Here is a 19,785-nt window from a genome sequence, read left to right as displayed (position 1 = left end):
GGAGCGCTACCGACGAAACTCACAGCCAATAAAAACAGAGGTAACCTCTAAATTTCACATAAACTTCTTCTTTTTTCAATGGCCTCTTGCGTAAGTAGTCATCCAGTCGCACGAATTTATATATTACATATTAAAATTATAATGAATAAAATAACAAAACATAAATTACTTTTACTATTAATTCTGTGTATTCGTTCAGTAACCAGGTTACAATAATATTTCAGTTCATAATTTGTGTTTTTCTAGATAAATATCTATTTTTCTCGTTTTGTATATTTCACATAAACCAATTTTATCAGAAAAGTACAAGTTTCAAACCGCGAGAGAGCGCTACCGTCGAAACTCACAACCAATATTAACAAACTGGGGAATTTCCCCCATCACTTTCACTACGGTCAGCTAATAAAGAGAAATGACAGACTATCTCGCTCACGAAGACTTTAACCAATCATTTATGTTAACACCATATCTGAATGTTACAAATAAAATAATCAAACGAGGCATAACTCGAGGCAATGTCAATGCTGTCAAAAGTAATGACAGTTAGTGGAAATAATTTTCCATTAGTTTACAGTTTTTATTGTATTAGAGAGATTTTGCAATTCCGTTATGGTTATCGTTATACTACGTCTGCGCAGTAGCGAATATATGATCCGTTATCGTTATTAAACATAAGGGATTCCGTAATTTACGGAGGTTTAAAGTAGTGCTTATCGTTATCGTTATAGTAATGGTTAAATTTCTTTGTTGCCAGAATGTAAAAAAATCAGTAAAATTACATTTACATAGATTCTAATTTTGATGACCTATAAATTAAAATATCAAAAACTGTTCAAGTATATGCTTAAAATTACAATAACGTTGTGAAGTGAGGTTATGTTTAAATAACGATAACGATGACACGAACAACCTACTTGACAGGCTGCAAAAACTCTGCTTTTTAACGTTGCCGTAATCGTTATGCTTAATAAAGTTAACCATAGCAGAGCCAAAATCAGCGGTTATTTTAAGAGGTGCAAAATCTCTCTATTATCTTTAACGATTTATTCTTAGTAATTTCAATTTAAGTTGGATCCTTCGTTTATAAAGTGTAGTTTTGTTTTAGTTACGAAAGAACTTTTGTGTTGTGTTAATAAAAAAACTAAACATGGTTTATTATTGTTGTGTACAAATCATAAAAAAGTTAGAAAAACGCATAGGTAAATAGTAATTAGTTTAATAACATATTTTGTAATAAAAAATAACATATTTTGTAACTTGGGAATTCCGAATAATTTATGAGTATTACTGAGATATTATTTAAATAAAATACTTTAACAAGCTTAGTAAGTTCTGGTATTTTATTTTAATAATATAGGTGAGATTATTTCTTGTAAAATAAGAAGATATTTTAATTAGTAACGAAAGGGCTCGCAAGAGACGATAAACGGATGAAATTAATGCTTGTCCATTTGAATTTCCCGCCAAACGGTGATTAGTAATCACTACGGTCGCAAGTGGCGCAAGGAACCAAATTTTTACAGTGAGTTGCCTGTCTAACTGTATATACTATTACTATATTTGCTTTCTGTTGTTTTCCGGGTTTGACTCCGCGTTGAATAATTTTGGTTTTGAGAAAAACCATTATTTTGACGACGTTTCGGCAAGATCTCACTTGCCATTGTCAAGTCAGGTAGTTCCGCTTCTCGCTGCTGCTTGAAGTAAACTGAATTCTTACTCACGATACCGTCACTTATGTAGTTGATCCTGCTGCTGCTTGCCCTGCGCGAACTCTGGCTCTTGTTATCGGTCCAGTGTAGGTTGCAGTCGCCGGAGGGATGTTACGCGTAGATGTTGCGGCCTGATTTATTTTGGTCTTTTTCTTCAGTACCGTTTTCCATGTTGTAGGAAGCCGTTGCGCATCATCTCTTTGGTTTAAGCCGTTGGGATTTCTTTAAATTTCTATCGATTCTCTGATTTCCCGTTTTCTTTTTACTTCGATGTTAGCTAACATCGTTGTTTGGTTCAGGTTTATTGTGTGTCCTGTATTTGCGACATGTTGAGCCAGGGATGACGTGGTTTCTCCCCTTTCGATAGCATTTCGGTGTTCTTCTCGTCTTACCTGGATTCTTCGGTTGGTCTGTCCAATGTACGACTTTCCACAATCCCCACACGGAATCTCGTATACACCTTGACTTTCTAACGATATTTTGGTTTTTGGTGTTGGTAAAATAGTTGAGATCTTTCTGTCCGTATTAAATATCGTTTCTATGTTGTGTTTTCTCATCACTCTCCCTATTTTTTCTGTTGTACCCTTCACATATGGCAGAATGGTTTTGCCGATCGGTTTATTGTCTTCTGTAGGGTCCTTATCTCTTCTTCGAGCATTTTGAGCTTTTTCGATGTTGTATGTTGAGAAGCCGTTTTTTCTTAACGCTGTTTTCACGTTATGCATTTCTTACTCTATTACTCTATTACTTATTTCTATTACTATATTATTTATCTATGGGCAGTGTTCTGTTCAGCTTCATTGTTACTGAGTCGCCGAGCTAATACTTAATTTTCGATTTTATACTCATAAGTATCGTTATTTATATCAAATTTATTGTTTTATAAGTTCATTGATCTACATACCTACCTATATTTGACTTATATGATAAATCAAAGAAGGATTGGTCCTCGTAGAGTTTTTCAAGGTTTTGTCCATAGCGGTCGATCAAAACGCGTTTAGTCACATAATACTTTACTTTTATGTTTATTTTTAGGTTCAGAACTACCAATCTACCATTAAAAAAAATTGTCATAACCACATACCTGGGAAATACAGAAATAAAATGCGTGAAATGAATGTCGACAATGAATCAAGTAATCAGTTAACCCAGGTTCTAAAATACCAACGGGCGACGCTAGGAAAATATTCCAACAATGCATCGCAGATTACCCATCTGAAACGTTATCATTTTTGTACTCTAATACAGATTATCGTATAAAACAAAATGAAAGAAACGGTTTCGTTTTGATTCAAATCGGGTCCCTTGCCATCCCCCGACACGTGTTTCTAGGTCTACCCGTTTTCAAGAGGGCTTTGCAAGAAGACCGATCTGCATCAAAAGGTCCGTTCTGCTCGGTAAAATTAATGAAATATTTATACCGGAGTATGGTTAGAACGACCTCTAACGGGGAACGATGAAATAAGTGAAATGAATGTCAACAATGGAGTCCGGTCCTGAACATGGTAACACAAACTGTGTTTACATTTCAGTCAAATAAGCAAAAAGTAATAGTATATAGTACAGTTACCTTATGGAATAAAACAACGAGTTAATATTATTCTATTTATTCAAAACATTACAAAGCATACCGTTTGTAAGGTTATTTGTAAGGTTAAGTGACGGCCGAAAGGCCAGTTATCAGAACCAGTTTTGGTTCTACAACTGGTTCATAATTACTAATGAGTTTAACAAATGATACCAGATCCAACCTAACAAATTTGTCAACAATCATGACTGACGATCAACAACCTCAAAACAAAACAACATATTCCGCTGTGCTTAACAATACTTCAATTCAGTTCCCTTCAAAGCACCAATCAATTTTATTTAATGCACTGCCTGATACTAAAATATAAGAGTACTTAATAGCACTTGGCGAAGTTGTTCATCCACGGAATATTTTATTTTCATCAAGACTATCAAATAGCAGAATATGTATTTATCTCTCCAGCGAATCCTTGGTGGAAAAATTTATATCCGGTCCAGCAGAAATAACAATTAAAGGCGAAAATCTAAAAGCACGAAAATTGTTACTCCGAACGAAAGACTGTTACTATCGGGTGTTTGCCCTTCTATTCCACATATTCTAATAGATAATGAGTTAACCAAATTAGGTCTTAAATTAATGTCACCTTTAACCTTCCTTAGAATCGGCAGTCAACTTCCAGAATTTCAACACGGCCTCAGTTTTAGAAGACAGACTTATATTCAACCACTTGTAGATATAGACCTTCCTTCTTCTTTTTTAAATACATATGAACAAACTTCGTATCGCATATTTTTAAGTTTAGATAAACCTTCGTGTTTTATCTGTAAGAAAACAGATCACATTGCAGCAAATTGTCCAAATCATAATCAACAAAATGATTCCTCTCATATCGAACACCAACCACAACAACCAATACAACAACGACCGCAAGAATCCCCCCAGTCTAATCCATCACCCTTAGAAGTGGAACCAGATCATCCAGTCAGTAATTCTAGTACTGAACCTTCACTTAACCAACAAACAGATACTAATTTAATACCTCCCGTATTATTTATGGAAACTAATTGTATATCTAAGGATCAGTCAACGACCAATAAGAGAACAATTTCGGAAATTGATACTACTCGATCTCCCACTGAAGAATTAAATAAAGAATTTAAAATACCAACACAAACCAAAAAGAAACAAAAAAGCAAACTGAAGCTACCACATCAATTCAAGAAATGATGATGCCAACAAAAACAATATTTCACGATATGTCAAATAATTTTAACAACTTATGAACAAACTTGTTGACTTTTTTGAAAATTGTACTAACTCGACTGATCCCTTGAGTTTACTACAAACTTACATAACGGATATAGTCAACTTTACTGGCATGATAACAATAATTAAGAAAACAAAAAAGGGCATGAATTACAGAAAAAAGCACGAAAACCAAATGCACTAAATTATTAAACAAAATCCACAAAATGCTAGACGATGCCGATAATCAAGAAAGTGATGGTACAACAAATTCAACTCAAGAAATAAACTAAAATCTTCGATCCGATTCTTCAATGGAATGTTAACGGTTTCTAACTCCCTTTAGGAAGATATCTCTCTCTCTCCTTAATATTTAATTCCCAAAATTTTTTGATAAGACAAACACAGTTACTTCTCCCTGCACCTTTCGTCCTACAATATGTGATCTAACTCTTTCTGAATACAATAAGCTTGATACCACCCATGCAACAATTATTCAATCGTTTCTCAACATACTTGCTTCTTTCCCAGATCATTGTCATATTTATACAGATTCATCCAAAACTATTGATGATGTGAGATCAGCAGTTATAGATTCGAACACTATATGACAATTTAAATTGTCTTCCACTTGCAGTATTTACTCTGGAGAACTATATTCAATTATGCAAGCCCTCATTCATATTCGTACTCAAAAATTTCCAAAATCTGTCATAATTACCGATTCTCTCAGGGCATTACATACGATAGAACAGTTATATCCAAGTATTCCTGTAGGCATTAATAAAAGAACAATTACATTTCCTAAAGAACACGAGGCAGTAAATAGGCTTTATATGTGTTCCATCACACATTGGACTTCAAGGAAACGAAAAAGTAGTCTTTCATACCAGAGAAGCAATACACAGTGCATTTTCAGTGTTAGTGAACTTAGTGTCTGTTTCCGACAATAAATCGTTCAAAAGAAAAGTGATAAACAAATAGGAAAACTCTCAATACCTAACAGTATAAAAGCAGTCTTAAGACCACAATGTAAGCTTACAAATTATTCGACAAACATTAATGATTTAAACAAACTGTAACCATTGTTAACATTTTGTAGATTCCATTTCTAACTTGTAAATTATGATATTGTTGCTTAACTGTGAACATAATATATGTAATAATCAAAAATACTATGTATTAGGTTTAAGGAACCATGTATTAATTGCAGTACCGCTAATAACCCAAAGTGGTTGATGGTGTTCAATAAAAATTAAAAAAAATGTCGACAATGAATCAAGTAATGTGTTAACCCAGGTACTGAAATACCAACGGGCGACGCTAGGAAAATATTCCAACAATGCATCTAAGATTAGGTACCCATTTATGATTACGTTTCAAATGGGTAATCTGAGATGCATGGGTGGAATATTTTCCTAGCGTCGCCCGTTGGTATTTTAGTACCTGGGTTAACACATTACTTGATTCGTTGTCGAAATTCATTTCACTCATTTCACCGTTCCCCGTTAGAGGTCGTTCTAACCATACTCCGGTATAAATATTTTATTTATACCGAGCAGAACGGACGTTTTGATTCCGATCGGTCTTCTTGCAAAAGTCCTCATGATAACGGGTAGACGTAGAAACACGTGTCGGGGGATGGCAAGGGACCCGATTTGAATCAAAACGACACCGTTTATTTTCAGTTTCTTTTATACCATACTCTGTATTAGAGTACAAAAATGATAACGTTTCAGATGGGTAATCTGAGATGCATTGTAATATTTTCCTAGCATCGCCCGTTGGTATTTTAGTACCTGGGTTAACAGATTACTTGATTCGTTGTCGACATTCATTTCACTCATTTCATCGTTCCCCGTTAGAGGTCGTTCTAACCATACTCCGGTATAAATATTTCATTATTTATACCGAGTAGAACAGACGTTTTGATTCCGATCGGTCTTCTTGCAAAAGCCCTCCTGATAACGGGTAGACCTAGAAACACGTGTCGGGGGATGGCAAGGGACCCGATTTGAATCAAAACAAAACCGTTTATTTTCATTTTTTTAATAAAAAAAGAATGTGTGTGTGTACTTTGTACGCACGTAAGAAGTTATACTTCTATTATATGATTATAAACGAAATTAATATACTTTTTATTTATATTTTATTTAAATATTAAACTAATTTATACTTACTACTTCTCAAACATTTTTATTAAAACAGTGCCAAAAATTAAAATAATAAAAGAATAAAACACACACAAACACATTAAAAATGCCACAAATGATTTCTGAACATTAATTGTCGGAAATTTTTTTAACTAAATACGTATTTTCTGAAAATAAAATTATATAATAAATATATTTACAATCATAAAATGTATAAAAAAAAATAAAAGTTTCTATTGGGATTCGAACCAACTTACCAGCGCGGCTGGTATTGGCGTTGTATTGGGGTTCACTCGCATTAAACGCTTCGCCACGGAGACAGTGTGTCATTATGTGCGAAGATCGACTAACTAAACGGATTAAACTTTTGACATTTTTGAATTATGTAAATCAAATTATTTTGATTTTGAATTGAAATGATTTAGAATTGAAAAAATACAACAAAACATAGAGTAAGAAAACAATATATTAGGTGAATATTGATAGAAATTTTGATGGTAATCAAATTATGTAAATAAAAGTATTACATACTATGTATTTTGGTAGGTTCAAATAGGTAGGTACCTACGATACATTTACAATTATTACGTACCTGTTGCTTTAAAAACTATTTAAAAATCACTACAATTATAAACTTTTTGTTTCTGTCCTCACAACAATAAAACTAATATATTATACATTTGTTTACCTTCATATTGAACAATTATTTATTATTGACAGATCATTTTAACACCCAATCAGAGCCCGTATAACGACTAATAAATTTCGCAATCACTTGCATCGTGCAAAGTGGCTATGTTCAAATATCATAACAAAATTTGATCAACTATTTTTAAAACACTTACCAGTGTAAGATTCTTTAGCTTTGAATAAGCGAGATCGTAGTTCGTCCCGGTTGATTGTTGTTATCCACAGTTCTCTACGCCTTCGAGCTAATAGGTTTTTTATCAGTAATTTTGCGGCACTCATACTAGTCACAGTTTGATGGGCTTTCACATTGGCATGCGACAATCATCTCTTCTATGTTAATAAGTCCAAAAATATAATATGAAAACTATTTAAAAAGGCAGTATAACCATTAACTAACTTTTTGTTTGTTGTTTCTCTTCCTACAAATTTTAAAACGCAACAACCATACATAACCAAACCACAGTCCCACAGCTGTGCCACAGCTGCCATATTGGATAATTTTTGTCATGTCATTTGAACATCCAATCAGAACAAAGTTGTAATGCTACTGCGCCGGGATCAAAGGTTTTAATCCTATTAAAATTCACCCTCATATCGCGCGTAAAGAAGTATAACTTCAAAAAATAGTTTTTTTATATTATGAACATTTTTCTGGTTGTGACAAATCCTTTTTTGAACGCCACCTCCTCAATTATAATATGCAATAATTATGGTATACAAATTAATGTTAAAACAAAGTACATACATATTCTTCGACAACAATCTGATTTATCATACAAAATCCCCATCGAAAAAGTGAATAATTACAAATAGCTTGGAGCTATGAGCTATGATAAATGAAGACATATGTATTGAAATTGCCAGGTTCAATTTCATGAAGTTAAAGAAATAATACGTATTTAGTTATAAATATTCAGAATAACAAGGGCCGAGAGATTCACAAATGAAGGAGTGCTATGTTGAATGAACAGTAATGAAGTATTGCATGAAGTAATACTGACGATGACACTTTGAGTATATCCGTTATGTCTCAAAGCCTTCTCCAGAGGTTCCGGTTCTTCCCTTATTTTATTTTTATTCAGGTCTAATCCTGTACTCCTTGACTAATATATTTGTTTATTTTCAAGGTTTGGTCATTATGGCTGAAAATATCAACAGGATGCGTTACATGTCTCACTTCAGAGCCGTCCACAGAGGAGCCTTCTTTCAAGAGATGAGAACCACCGAAGCCAGACAGTTGTTACCCGATGCTTGGGGATTCATTTGTCCTGTACATACACCAGATGGCGCACCTTGTGGTCTTTTGAACCATCTTACCTTGAATTGTGTTATTACTGATGTACCAGATCAGGATAAAGTAAAGTAAGTTGACATAAATAAGGTTTTCGAACCATATAATTTAAAACGTAATCCACAGTTTGATAATTTTTTTATATATAATAATGTAAAGATCAGAGTGTCTAAGGTTATGGTTCTGGAATGACATGTTCAAATTACAATAGCCGGCGTCTAAGAGAGGCGTATTTGAAATAAAGAAATGCAAAGTTTTAAGTTGGAATCCTTCATTATACAGGGTGTCCAGAAACTCTACCGACAACCGAAGACAGGAGATTCCTCAGATAATTTTAAGATATTTTAACCCAATTCACCTAGTCCGAAAATGCTTCCTAAGGGAGCTAGAGCTCTTTGAAGATGACGTCTTGTAATTAATTTTTCTTAAATACCTCCAGAACGCTTTTAGTTAGAAAAACGAAAATTGGTACACATATTTATCTTTCAGAGATAAATCGATTCCATCCATGGTGAATTTCTAGTACCAGTCATAGGCGTCCGTTTTGGGTGGGGCAACGGTTATTATATCGCATAACTTTTTTGTCTTTAACTTTTAAACACTTTTGTTACTAGATTATTAAATTGTGAGGTATTCTAGTAATAAAAGGTACTCTTGCTTTAAGTCGGTAGGACACGCCGTTTTCTAGAAAAATCGATTTGAAAATTTTTCGTTTCCTGAATTTGAAAAAAAAATTGAAAAACTTAAAAAAAAAACGGTGTATTTTACCAACTTTAAGCAAGAGTAACTTTTAGTACTAGAATACCTCATAATTTAATAATCTAGTGTCAAAAATTCTTAAAAATAAAGGCAAAACAGGTATGCGATAAAATAACCGTTGACCTACCCAAAACGGACCCATATGACCGGTACTAGAAATTCACAATTAATAAAATCAATTCATCTCTGGAATATAAATAAATGTACCAATTTTCGTTTTTCGAAATAGTTTTTTAATTGAATTTTTTTTGATATTCAAACAACGAAAAATTTTCAAATCGATTTTTCTAGAAAACGGTGTATTCTATCGACTTAAAGTAAGAGTACCTATTAGTACTATAATACCTTACATTCTAATAATCCAGACTCAAAAATGCTTAAAAATTGAAAACAAAAAAGTTATGCGATAATATAACTGTTGCCCTACTCAAAACGGACGCCTATGACCGGTACTAGAAATTTGCAATTAATGGAATCGATTTATCCCTGGAGGATAAATATGTGAACCAACTTTCTTTCTTCTAAATAGAATCGTTCTGGAGATATTTAAGAAAAACTAATTACCAGACGCCATCTTCAAATAGCTCTAGCTCCTTTAGGAAGCATTTTCGGACTATATGAATTGGGTTAAATTGTCTTAAAATTATCTGAGGAATCTCCTGTCTTCGTTTGTCGGTAGAGTTTCTGGACACCCTGTATAGCATGGGGTATCTGTTCAGTACGTACCTATAGGCAGAGTCTGCAACCAGCACCATTAGAGCTTTGAACTATATCTATTCACTGAACTGAGTCTGAAATGATGTTTAGATTTTATGGTTCTAATTTTTATAAGTAGATAATTTAATATATCTATACAGAAAAAAGAAGTAGAATTTAAGAATTACAAATACATTTATTTACACAAAAATACGAATTTACAAATATGTACAACTACAAATAGTTTTTTAGCCATCTTCCAGTATACGAACCGGTTCTGTGGTTTTATTTATTTATTTAGCGTATGGCTTAAGTATATCACAGAATATATTTAGATTTATGCCTTATACAATGCATCACAAACAGATGTCCAATTTTTTTTTTATATATTCGATTGACCCTTCGGTTGCCATTACAAAGTCTATAGGGTCGCCTGTGTATGCTCTGCGTGGGCAGTCCTGAACAATGTGACTGATCGTCTGTCTTGCAGCGCCGCAGTCACAAGAAGGCGAGGGGAGTTTACCCCATCTGTGGAGGGAGTCGGCGCATCTTCCACAGTTTGTTCGAATTCGATTAAGGGCTGCCCAAATCTTACGGGGACGTTCAAATTCGCCAGGTTTCCCTATGATGTCCGGTAGACTATGGTAATGCGGATCTGTCCTACTTTCCCAATCTTCTCTCCATCGGGTATTTAAGTCAAAGTTGGATTGCTGCAGCGCTTGAGCAGATTGTAGAGGGGGTAACCTGGATCGGAGACGGTTTCCAAGAATATCGGGGATGTCGTTGTGGACTAGAAGCTGGCGACTGTCCATTATTTTGTTATATTCTTTAACCAATGCATGTTCGCGGCGTAGGTTGGGTGGTGCTATATTACTAAGGGTAGGTAGCCACATTGTAGGGTTGGGCTTAATTGTGCCTGTTATCATACGCATAGTACGGTTTAGTTGGGTGTCGACCAGGTGGGTATGCCTGCTATTTAGCCACACTGGAGCACAGTATTCTGCCACCGGATATATCAGGCCAAGAGCAGAGGATCTTAATGTTGATGCTGTGGACCCCCATGTAGTGCCGCAGAGTTTCTGTATTATATTGTTGCGTGTTTTCAATTTTGCTGCTGTTTTCGTCAGGTGTTCTCTGAATGTGAGCGTTCTGTCTAGAGTAACCCCAAGGTATTTCGGGTATTTATTGTGTTTTAACAGCTTGTTATTAAAATACACTCGCAATTCTCTGTTTGCCAACTTGTTGTTTAGATGAAAAGCTGATACTTCAGTTTTTGTAGTACTTGGCTGTAGTCTCCATTTCTTAAGGTATTCGCTGAGAATGGATAAGTCATTCGTGAGAGTGATTTCTGTAGTTTCTAAAGATTGGTGGCTTGTTGCAAGGGTCCAGTCGTCAGCATATCCAAACTTCCGAGATTCGGTTTCAGGCATGTCAGCAATATAGAGGCTGAAAAGTAAAGGGGCAAGGACAGAACCCTGTGGAAGACCATTGTTAAGTTTCATCTGTCTACTCGTCTCCTTTCCCATTATAACCTGGAAGGCTCTGTTGGTCAGCATGTTGTCAATGAGGTTAATTATCTTTCTGCAGGGGATATTGCGGGCCAGTTTATATATTAATCCCTGTCTCCAAACAGTATCATATGCTGCTGTTAGATCTATAAATACTGTTGCTGTCTTTTGTTTCTTTTGAAAACTAGCTTCTATAAAAGTTGTTAATGACAGCACTTGGTCCGTACAGCTTCGATGAGGGCGGAAGCCAGCTTGTTCAATGGGGACATTTTCTAGTATCCTGTGACTAATTCTGTTGAGGAGAATCTTTTCTAATAGTTTATATACCATGCTGAGTAGAGCTATGGGGCGGTAGTTTTCTGGCTTATCGTTTGATTTGCCCGGTTTCGGAATTGCAATTATCTTTGTTCGCTTAAGTGAGAAAGGAATGAAAGGTTCTGTGGTATTATACATACATTGAAAATTATCCAAAGGCGGACTATTCGAATTTTTCGAAAAAAAAAATACGTTTTATAAACATAGCTCTTTCATTTTTGGCGATAAAAAGCTTTTTCAAAAATTATTGTGTAGGATTTTTGAAGAGTTATAAGACTGTGTAAACTAAATTCCGTAAGATCCCTTAGTTTTTAATTGGGGTGGGTTTAAAGGGCTCGAATAAGGGGGTGTTTGCTCGTAAATAGAGGTTTTAAACAGCTATATCTCGTTAACTGTTCACTCTAATGAAAATCTATGCACAAGGGAATTTTAGTTATTAAAAAAGCTACAATTTAGTAATCCATCATTTTTTTCGTATCTCCAGTATTTTCGGAGATATTTTGAAGTAAAAGGTGAAAAATGGGAAATTGCAAAAAATTAATTTTTCTTTAAACTCTAATTTTTCTAAAATTAGGCCTTTTAAATAGGTCAAACCCCTTGGTTGTATTGATAATACAAATATAAAAGGAATTACAGAAAGGTGAAGACCAATTTTTAATTAGGTGGGTAGTTAGGGGGTTGTTTTCACTGATTTTTTCATAGAGAAAAGCAGGTACCGACCTTTTTTTGATCATAAGTCGCTTAGTTTTCAGGCTAGAAACTTTTTATTATTATTTTTTGAAAGGTCTAACTCTATATGTACTTGAAAAAAGATTATTTAAGTTTTCCTCGAAAAATGTAAAGTTTTTTCTTTATTTGGCTTTGAATATTTCAAATTATGCATTTGATGAAAAAAGCGAACTTTTAACATGCCGTATCTCGGTGTGTATTGGTCTTAAAGATATTAGAGAAAATGAATTTGGTTTGTGTTATTAAAAGATATAATTTTAATATCTACAGTTTTTTTGATTAAATGCATATTTTTCGAAGTATTCTCAAAAAACCCTCTAAAAAAGTCGATTTTTTCGTCGAAAAACTGTTACTTTCAAGCACGAATAACTTGAAAAATATTAGTTTTACGAAGAAAATATAAAAAACATTTTTTTCTTAGAATTACTTTTTACATCGATTTACATGGTTAAAATGTAATAAAAAATTCCCGCCTCCGAGGTGGGGTGGCAACCACCTCCAAGGTTTTAGCGAACAACGGCATGATATAGAAAATGATCCTAAACTATTCCCTACCTTCTGTGAAAATTTCAAGTACATAAATCCATGCTGGACGAAAAAATTGCGAGCCAAAATGCTTCATTTCCTCGACTACACGGCTAGATTTCATGGGCTTGGTAGTATCTCCTTTATTCATTACTATTTTCCTTTTAAACTTAAAGTATGAAATAGTAGGTTTATTTGAACTATTGTTAATGAATGCCAGGAATTTTATGTTGTATGTTTCTAACAGTGATTCTTTCACAATTTTCTTAAGTCCATTGAATCGACTATACTGATCTACTTCATCAGACAACAAAAAATTCGAGTTATGTATTGTCTGGTTATAGATAAATGAGAAATTTAAAGAGATAGACCAATTGGTGCATTACCACTTTAAATACACCAATTGGACTATCTCTTTTAAATTTATCATTTATCCATAACCGGCCAATACAGATAAATGAAAAATTTAAAGAGATAGACCAATTGGTGTAGTTAAAGTGGTAATACACCAATTGGTCTATCTCTTTAAATTTCTCATTTATCTATAACCGGACAATAATTCTTATTCCCATGTTCAATAAGCCAATTGGCTGCCGTATGGCCGGTTTACTCGTATAATAGATTTCGTCGTAAATAGTTTTAATTTATTGATTATTTTACATTTGTTTCATTCATACTTAAAATTTTTTGTCGTACTACACTAGTGGCCAAAATTCTGGAAACTTTACAAAAATTTTACTTTGTTAGCAGCATTTATCTCAATGAAACTTGTTGCATTCGATTCGTAAAAGCCTTAGGAAACTTTGTGAACTAAAGTGATGATGACGAAATGAAAATTGCATTATTGAACAAAGAAAATGCATTTTCCGAAATGCATTTCGAAGTGTTGAAAAATGATAAAGTCGTAATTGAATTTGTAGTTTAAGTGCCTTCTCTATTGAAGTTGGCGATCAATAGGGCATATTTTTCAGTGTTCTGGGTTTGATGAATTAAGTCATTCCCTGTTGTGTGGGTCCAATCTCTGATGTTTCGGAGCCAGGATTTTTTTCCCTATACCTACCCCTTTTATCTTCGATTTTGCCTTCTAATATTACCTGGAGCTGCTCAAATTCCCTATGGCGCATTATGTGTCCTTGATATGACGTCTTTCTAATTTTGATTGTATTGACCAGATGACGGCGTTTGTTCATTATTTCCAGTACTTCTTCATTCGTAGTTCTGGTTATCCAGCTTAGCATTAGGCGGTCCACATTTCGAATGAATTCAGTTTGTTGACGTCATACTGTTTTAATGTACAGGTCTCACAGCCATATAGTAATAGAGACCACACATAACACTTTAGTGTTCTCAATCTTATTATGACTGATAGCTTGAAGTTACAGAGCATTTTACGCATGTTCGTGAAACCAGACCTTGCTATTTCAATGCGTCTTCTAATTTCTTCTGAGTGGTCTAGCTGACTATTTAGCCCTCTTCCCAGGTATATGAAGCTTTGGGAACTCCGAAGGGTGATTTTGTTCATGGGGGTTCTTGTGGAATACCATGATTTTGGTTTTGGAAAAGTTAATCAGCCCAGCTGTTACTTTCTTCTGATATTTATTTATCACTTTATCAATTTTTATTGCATGGATAATATTTGGTTACCGTATCTGCGATCTATTTCTTACAAGATTGATTTCGTATATGGTATATTTATCTTGAATATTCTTTTTTAGTAACATTCCTTTGGTTCTAACGGAATTGGGTATGAAGCCTCTTAAAAACGCCGACATGATCGATTTGAAAAGCAGCTATGTAGTTCAACTCGACGGCAGAATCATTGGATTTGTCCACGTAAACGATGCAGCCAGAATCGTTCAGAAACTAAGACTGTTCAAGATAAAGGGCAAAGTCATTCCTCAAACACTGGAGATAGCCTTAGTGCCGTTGAAAAGAACAGTGGCTCAATATCCAGGAATATTTATGTTCACAGGACCGGCTAGAATGATGAGACCTTTGAAGAATTTATATACCAATCAAATTGAGCTAGTTGGGACTTTTGAACAAGTTTATTTGGATATATGTGTTACTCCAGAGGAAGCGTATGACAGTAAGTATTTTATTCTACATAATATTCTCTTTTTGACTATATATGTAGTTGTTCTATTATATCTTTGCACAAACGTCATGATTCATTTGAAAACAAGTTAAATCAAAACATTAAGTAAAACGTACGTCGATATGTCTTGCAATATCATTGAGGTGTACTGTCAAATATTAGGAAATGGCTATTATCGGGTTATTACAAATTAGCAAATGGATGTAAGTTATATTTAATTATGTTATAATATATTTCACACAATATAACTTTATAAAATAAACACAATGTAAGTTATATACATTTCAATAAACTCAACAAATCCGCTAATGTCACTGTCACTAAAAATGATAAAACGTCAAAATTCATAGTAAACAAGGTATCAAAGACATGCCGTATTGTTTATACTTGTTTAATTTTGGGATACTAGTTTCTGTGAGTAAAAAGATACCTAGTATAAAAAGTAATTCGTGAATAATATCATGCATGTGCAAAGACATAATAGAAGAACTATAACAATTTCAATTGTTTTTCGCAAGGTACTTGAAATAGTGTTTACAGTTCTAAACCAAAAGAAATGACAGTGTCATTTATGTATTCGGGCTGCCTAATAGCATGTAGATCTTTACTCTATGAGATCCTAATCAGAGTTATTGTTAAGATCTGATATGTATCGCCGTTATTCTCAGCAGTAGACGTGTTCTCAATGATTTGTGACACTGAAATCCTGTAATTAACTATTCTTTTTGGGAAATTAGCCACAATTTAATTTGAAAAAATTATTTTATTAACGTTTCGACTTCCACATCGGACGTCGTTGTCAAAATACAAAATATTAATAAAGAAACAAAAATGTGGTTGCTTAGTAAAAAATTCTTCTAATTTAATTTAATCTGACTCATTTATATCGACAATTCAGACATATATTATACATTTTAAAGTAGAAGACTTTAAAATGATATTGCCAATATTTATGAGTTGCGTTCCTAGGACGACTTTATTGAAACTCAAGAATATCCGTCACAAAAAAATTATAGTATGTGATCTGTCTTTAAAAAGGCAACCACATGCAACGGTGACAGTAAAATTTTCGCGTTAGAGATTCCATAGTAAATCACGAGGAAAAGCAGGAAAAACTAGTGATACTATCCCGGCATTGTAAGTATTTGGTCTTACAATTAGTTTACTCTCAGAACTAACACCAAATTCTGACTTTATATATTAAATATTTTATCGGATAATCCATATTTCAGAAATTTTTAGAGCTTTATATATCCGGAATAATATATTCAGCCCTATTCTGTAACTTTTAACAAATCGAATAGAAATGACCAAGTCGAATCGTAATTACCCAAAATCGGAATGTTTGATATCTATCGCGTCATTTTTGTGTTTGGATTGGTATTCTGTAACTCATATCGTAATCGAAATCTCTGACTTCTATTTCACGCGGTTCTGAGGAGGCGGCAACCGCGCATTAACCAGTGTTCTGTGACCTGGTTGTTACTCGAAATATGACACCGTTGCCATCTCCTCAATGTTTTCATACTTCCTTCATACTATCCTCAAGTTTTGAAAAGTAAATAAAATATTAGTGTAAATACTGGATGCAAAAAGCTCAAAAGAGGATAAATGGTTTTAAGTTAGAGTTAATTAAAATTGATATAAAAAAAAAGATAAACTGATAAATAAAAAGATAAGTAAGTGAAAGTGAATATAAGAAGTATAAATGCTTTTAACGCTTGGTTTTATAATCAGTTAAAGTGAACTTTAAATTTTAAGTTGGTACCTTTATCAATGCAATTCATACGGGTAAATGTCAACTTTAAAGTGAACTTTAGTTAATGTTCACTTTAAGTTGATTATGAAACCGGGCGTTTTAAATCCAAAGATATTTAAGTTGATGTTATTAATTCATAATTATTAATAAATTATTTAAAATTGATATTACTAATAATATGCAATCTTTAAGATACGACTCCAGCTGAAATAACTGCTAAACAACTTTTCCCAAAAATGGCATCTTTTCTATAATTTGTTCAGACTATGAGCGTTGACTGATAAATATACAAGTAGGTATACTGGTATAATATACAAATATATATTATATATTTATCAATCAACGCATAAGAAGTCTATTGTATGCTATTCTCGTACATTATACCATTGATTGAAATTGTACAAGAAATAAAAGCGAAAACAGTATGGCAACACTGCGAGCGGCAAACATTCAGATGTCACATAGCAAATAAATAAGGTTAGGTCCTACAACATGTCTAAATTAAATATATAATTATCTAAACAAATAAAACCACAGACTAAAAATAAAGCAGCTAAAAAAAAGATAGAAATACTATAAATAATACTATAAATAAGTAGTAATCAATTATTTTATATATAAAATATAAACGTCAAAACAAAACAAAATGCGCTTGCGTCAACCACAATTCCGATAATCGAAATCTCATCTCGACAGGGTAAATGCTGTCGAAGTGATATCTATTCACTATTACATTGTAGAGATTCCGAAGTAGTTATGGAATGCGGATTTGGACTATTTCTATTCGACTTAGCCACTTCTATTCGATTTTACTGACTTCTATCATCGAAATGAGTTACAGAATAGGCTTGATTGACTAAACAACAAAGCTTCGGATGCGCTATCAAAAAAGAAAGGGGATCAGCATTGTGTATACCTGTAAGACCATCTTAAGATGGCTATTGAAAGAATTAACAACTGTGTCGAAAAAAAATGTCAAAGTGTGTACATCAGTGTTAAAAAAAACCGTTTAAATTATATTTTTTTATTCATATACATATTTTTTTATTTTTAAAAGGAAATGTAAAGCTAGTTCGCGTCCGCAACAGAATACTGCACATGCACCATGGATAATCTAAATGAACGAGCACAAGAGGCGCCAGACAATTTTTCATAAGATCTCCTGGAAGAAAGAAATCACAGTTTTTAAAGTTATTAAATGTGACACTGCTAACTAATGACAAAAAAAAACTTGGGCCCAGTATACGAGTTTGTCAACTTAATATGGAAGGCATACGCAGAGCAAAATGCCAAATATTGCTCAGATTTTTAAAAGAAAACGACATTGATCTGGTCGCAATACAAGAAACACATACAGAAAACGAAGTTCAATTGAGCTTAAGAGGAAAAATCTCTGGCTATGATGTAATTATTGTTATTTGCTATTTTTAATGTATTGTCCTCTTAACTTATACACAAAAACTCCAAAAAGTGTGATGTAGCCATACGCTAAATAAATTATATATGTATGTCAAAAATTACAAATCCTCCTGTGAGACCACAACCAGAAAGGATTAATTGTCTTCATAAAATACAAAATGTATGTAATATAGATTCTCACAGGTCATTGCCTTTTGAGAATTACCTAAAAACACTAAATGGAGTCGAGGATGATTCATGCAGATTTTGTGACAAAGATGAAATCTGCTCTCAAAGTTTTATAATTTAAGAAATCCCAAAGCATGACACTTATTAAGCTCTATATAGGTTTCTTGTATGTCCACCGTTATCACTTCCGAAGGCTCGCTTCACAAAGCTATTGTATCATGTGTAGCAAAACTTTTGTATATCCTAATTTTTGTGTTACGAAGGATGTGGTTATTCCAGAGTAAATTATTCAATTGAAGTACATATTACTAAATTACCTTGTTCAATTGTAGTTATTTCTTTTTTTTTCGACCATTGTTTGTAATGTTTACATCGAGACATTTGTAGCTAATCTTTTTCTCATAGGCATCTTTCAGTGCGTCACAGTTTTTCGATTTCTTTCTAACGCATTAAATTGTATGTGACAGAAAAAAGGCACGTCCGTGATTACAGATATTTATAACATTTATTCTAGTTGTCGATAGATGGAGCTATAATCGAAACAAAATTATTTACGAATTATATAATATATGTACAAATATAATAACAATTTATAAGACTATACAAATCAAAGAAAATACCATTTTATAAATGCAATAAACACAATTGATTTGTTTTTATGCCAAATTGCAAATAAAATGTGACAACTGTCGGATTTAACTAAAATGTCATGTTAGAATAAATGTTATAAATGTGTATTATCACGGACTTACCTTTTTTTCTATCATTTGTGACGCACTGAAAAATGCCTACGAAAAGGACCATATCAGTATTTTTTACTCGTGTCCTCTTCCTGCTCTAAGTGCCTTCTTTTACTTTACACTATATACTCTATTTTTGATGGATTAATTGGTAAACCCCACTCGATATATTCTTCATAGCTTGGCTAATGGGACACTATCATGCATCTTGTATACTTTTATTCCCGTAATTAGTTCTTCTAGTGCTTCCTGAATTATTTCCTCTGAAATATATTGAACATAGGAAACAGGACACAGTCCTGCCTGACACCTCACTCAATCTGTAATTATTCTTCTAAAAAACATTGTTCTTCTTTACCACTGCTAAGTGATAAATTATAATAGAGAGTGTTAATAATCCTGATATTTCTCATGTCTAAATCCAAATTATCGCTAATCTCTAGTTTAAGT

The 19,785-nt window shown here is 33.3% G+C and overlaps 1 protein-coding gene across 2 annotated transcripts in view; it reads left to right on the top strand.

The window, feature by feature from the left end:
• Positions 1 to 19,785, top strand: part of LOC114330230 (DNA-directed RNA polymerase I subunit RPA2) — a 178,156-nt gene that overhangs the window by 95,650 nt on the left and 62,721 nt on the right. For both annotated transcript variants that reach the window (XM_050641658.1, XM_050641649.1), the window contains exons 7-8: positions 8,456 to 8,690; positions 14,867 to 15,240. In XM_050641658.1, coding sequence (XP_050497615.1) covers positions 8,456 to 8,690; positions 14,867 to 15,240 — 609 coding nt within the window. The remainder of the gene's footprint in view (positions 1 to 8,455; positions 8,691 to 14,866; positions 15,241 to 19,785) is intronic.

Source organism: Diabrotica virgifera, chromosome 1, assembly GCF_917563875.1.
Source record: "Diabrotica virgifera virgifera chromosome 1, PGI_DIABVI_V3a".
NCBI classification, from domain to species: Eukaryota; Metazoa; Arthropoda; class Insecta; order Coleoptera; family Chrysomelidae; genus Diabrotica; species Diabrotica virgifera.
Note: the sequence above shows the minus strand (reverse complement) of the source record. Positions and strands in the feature narration are given on the sequence as shown.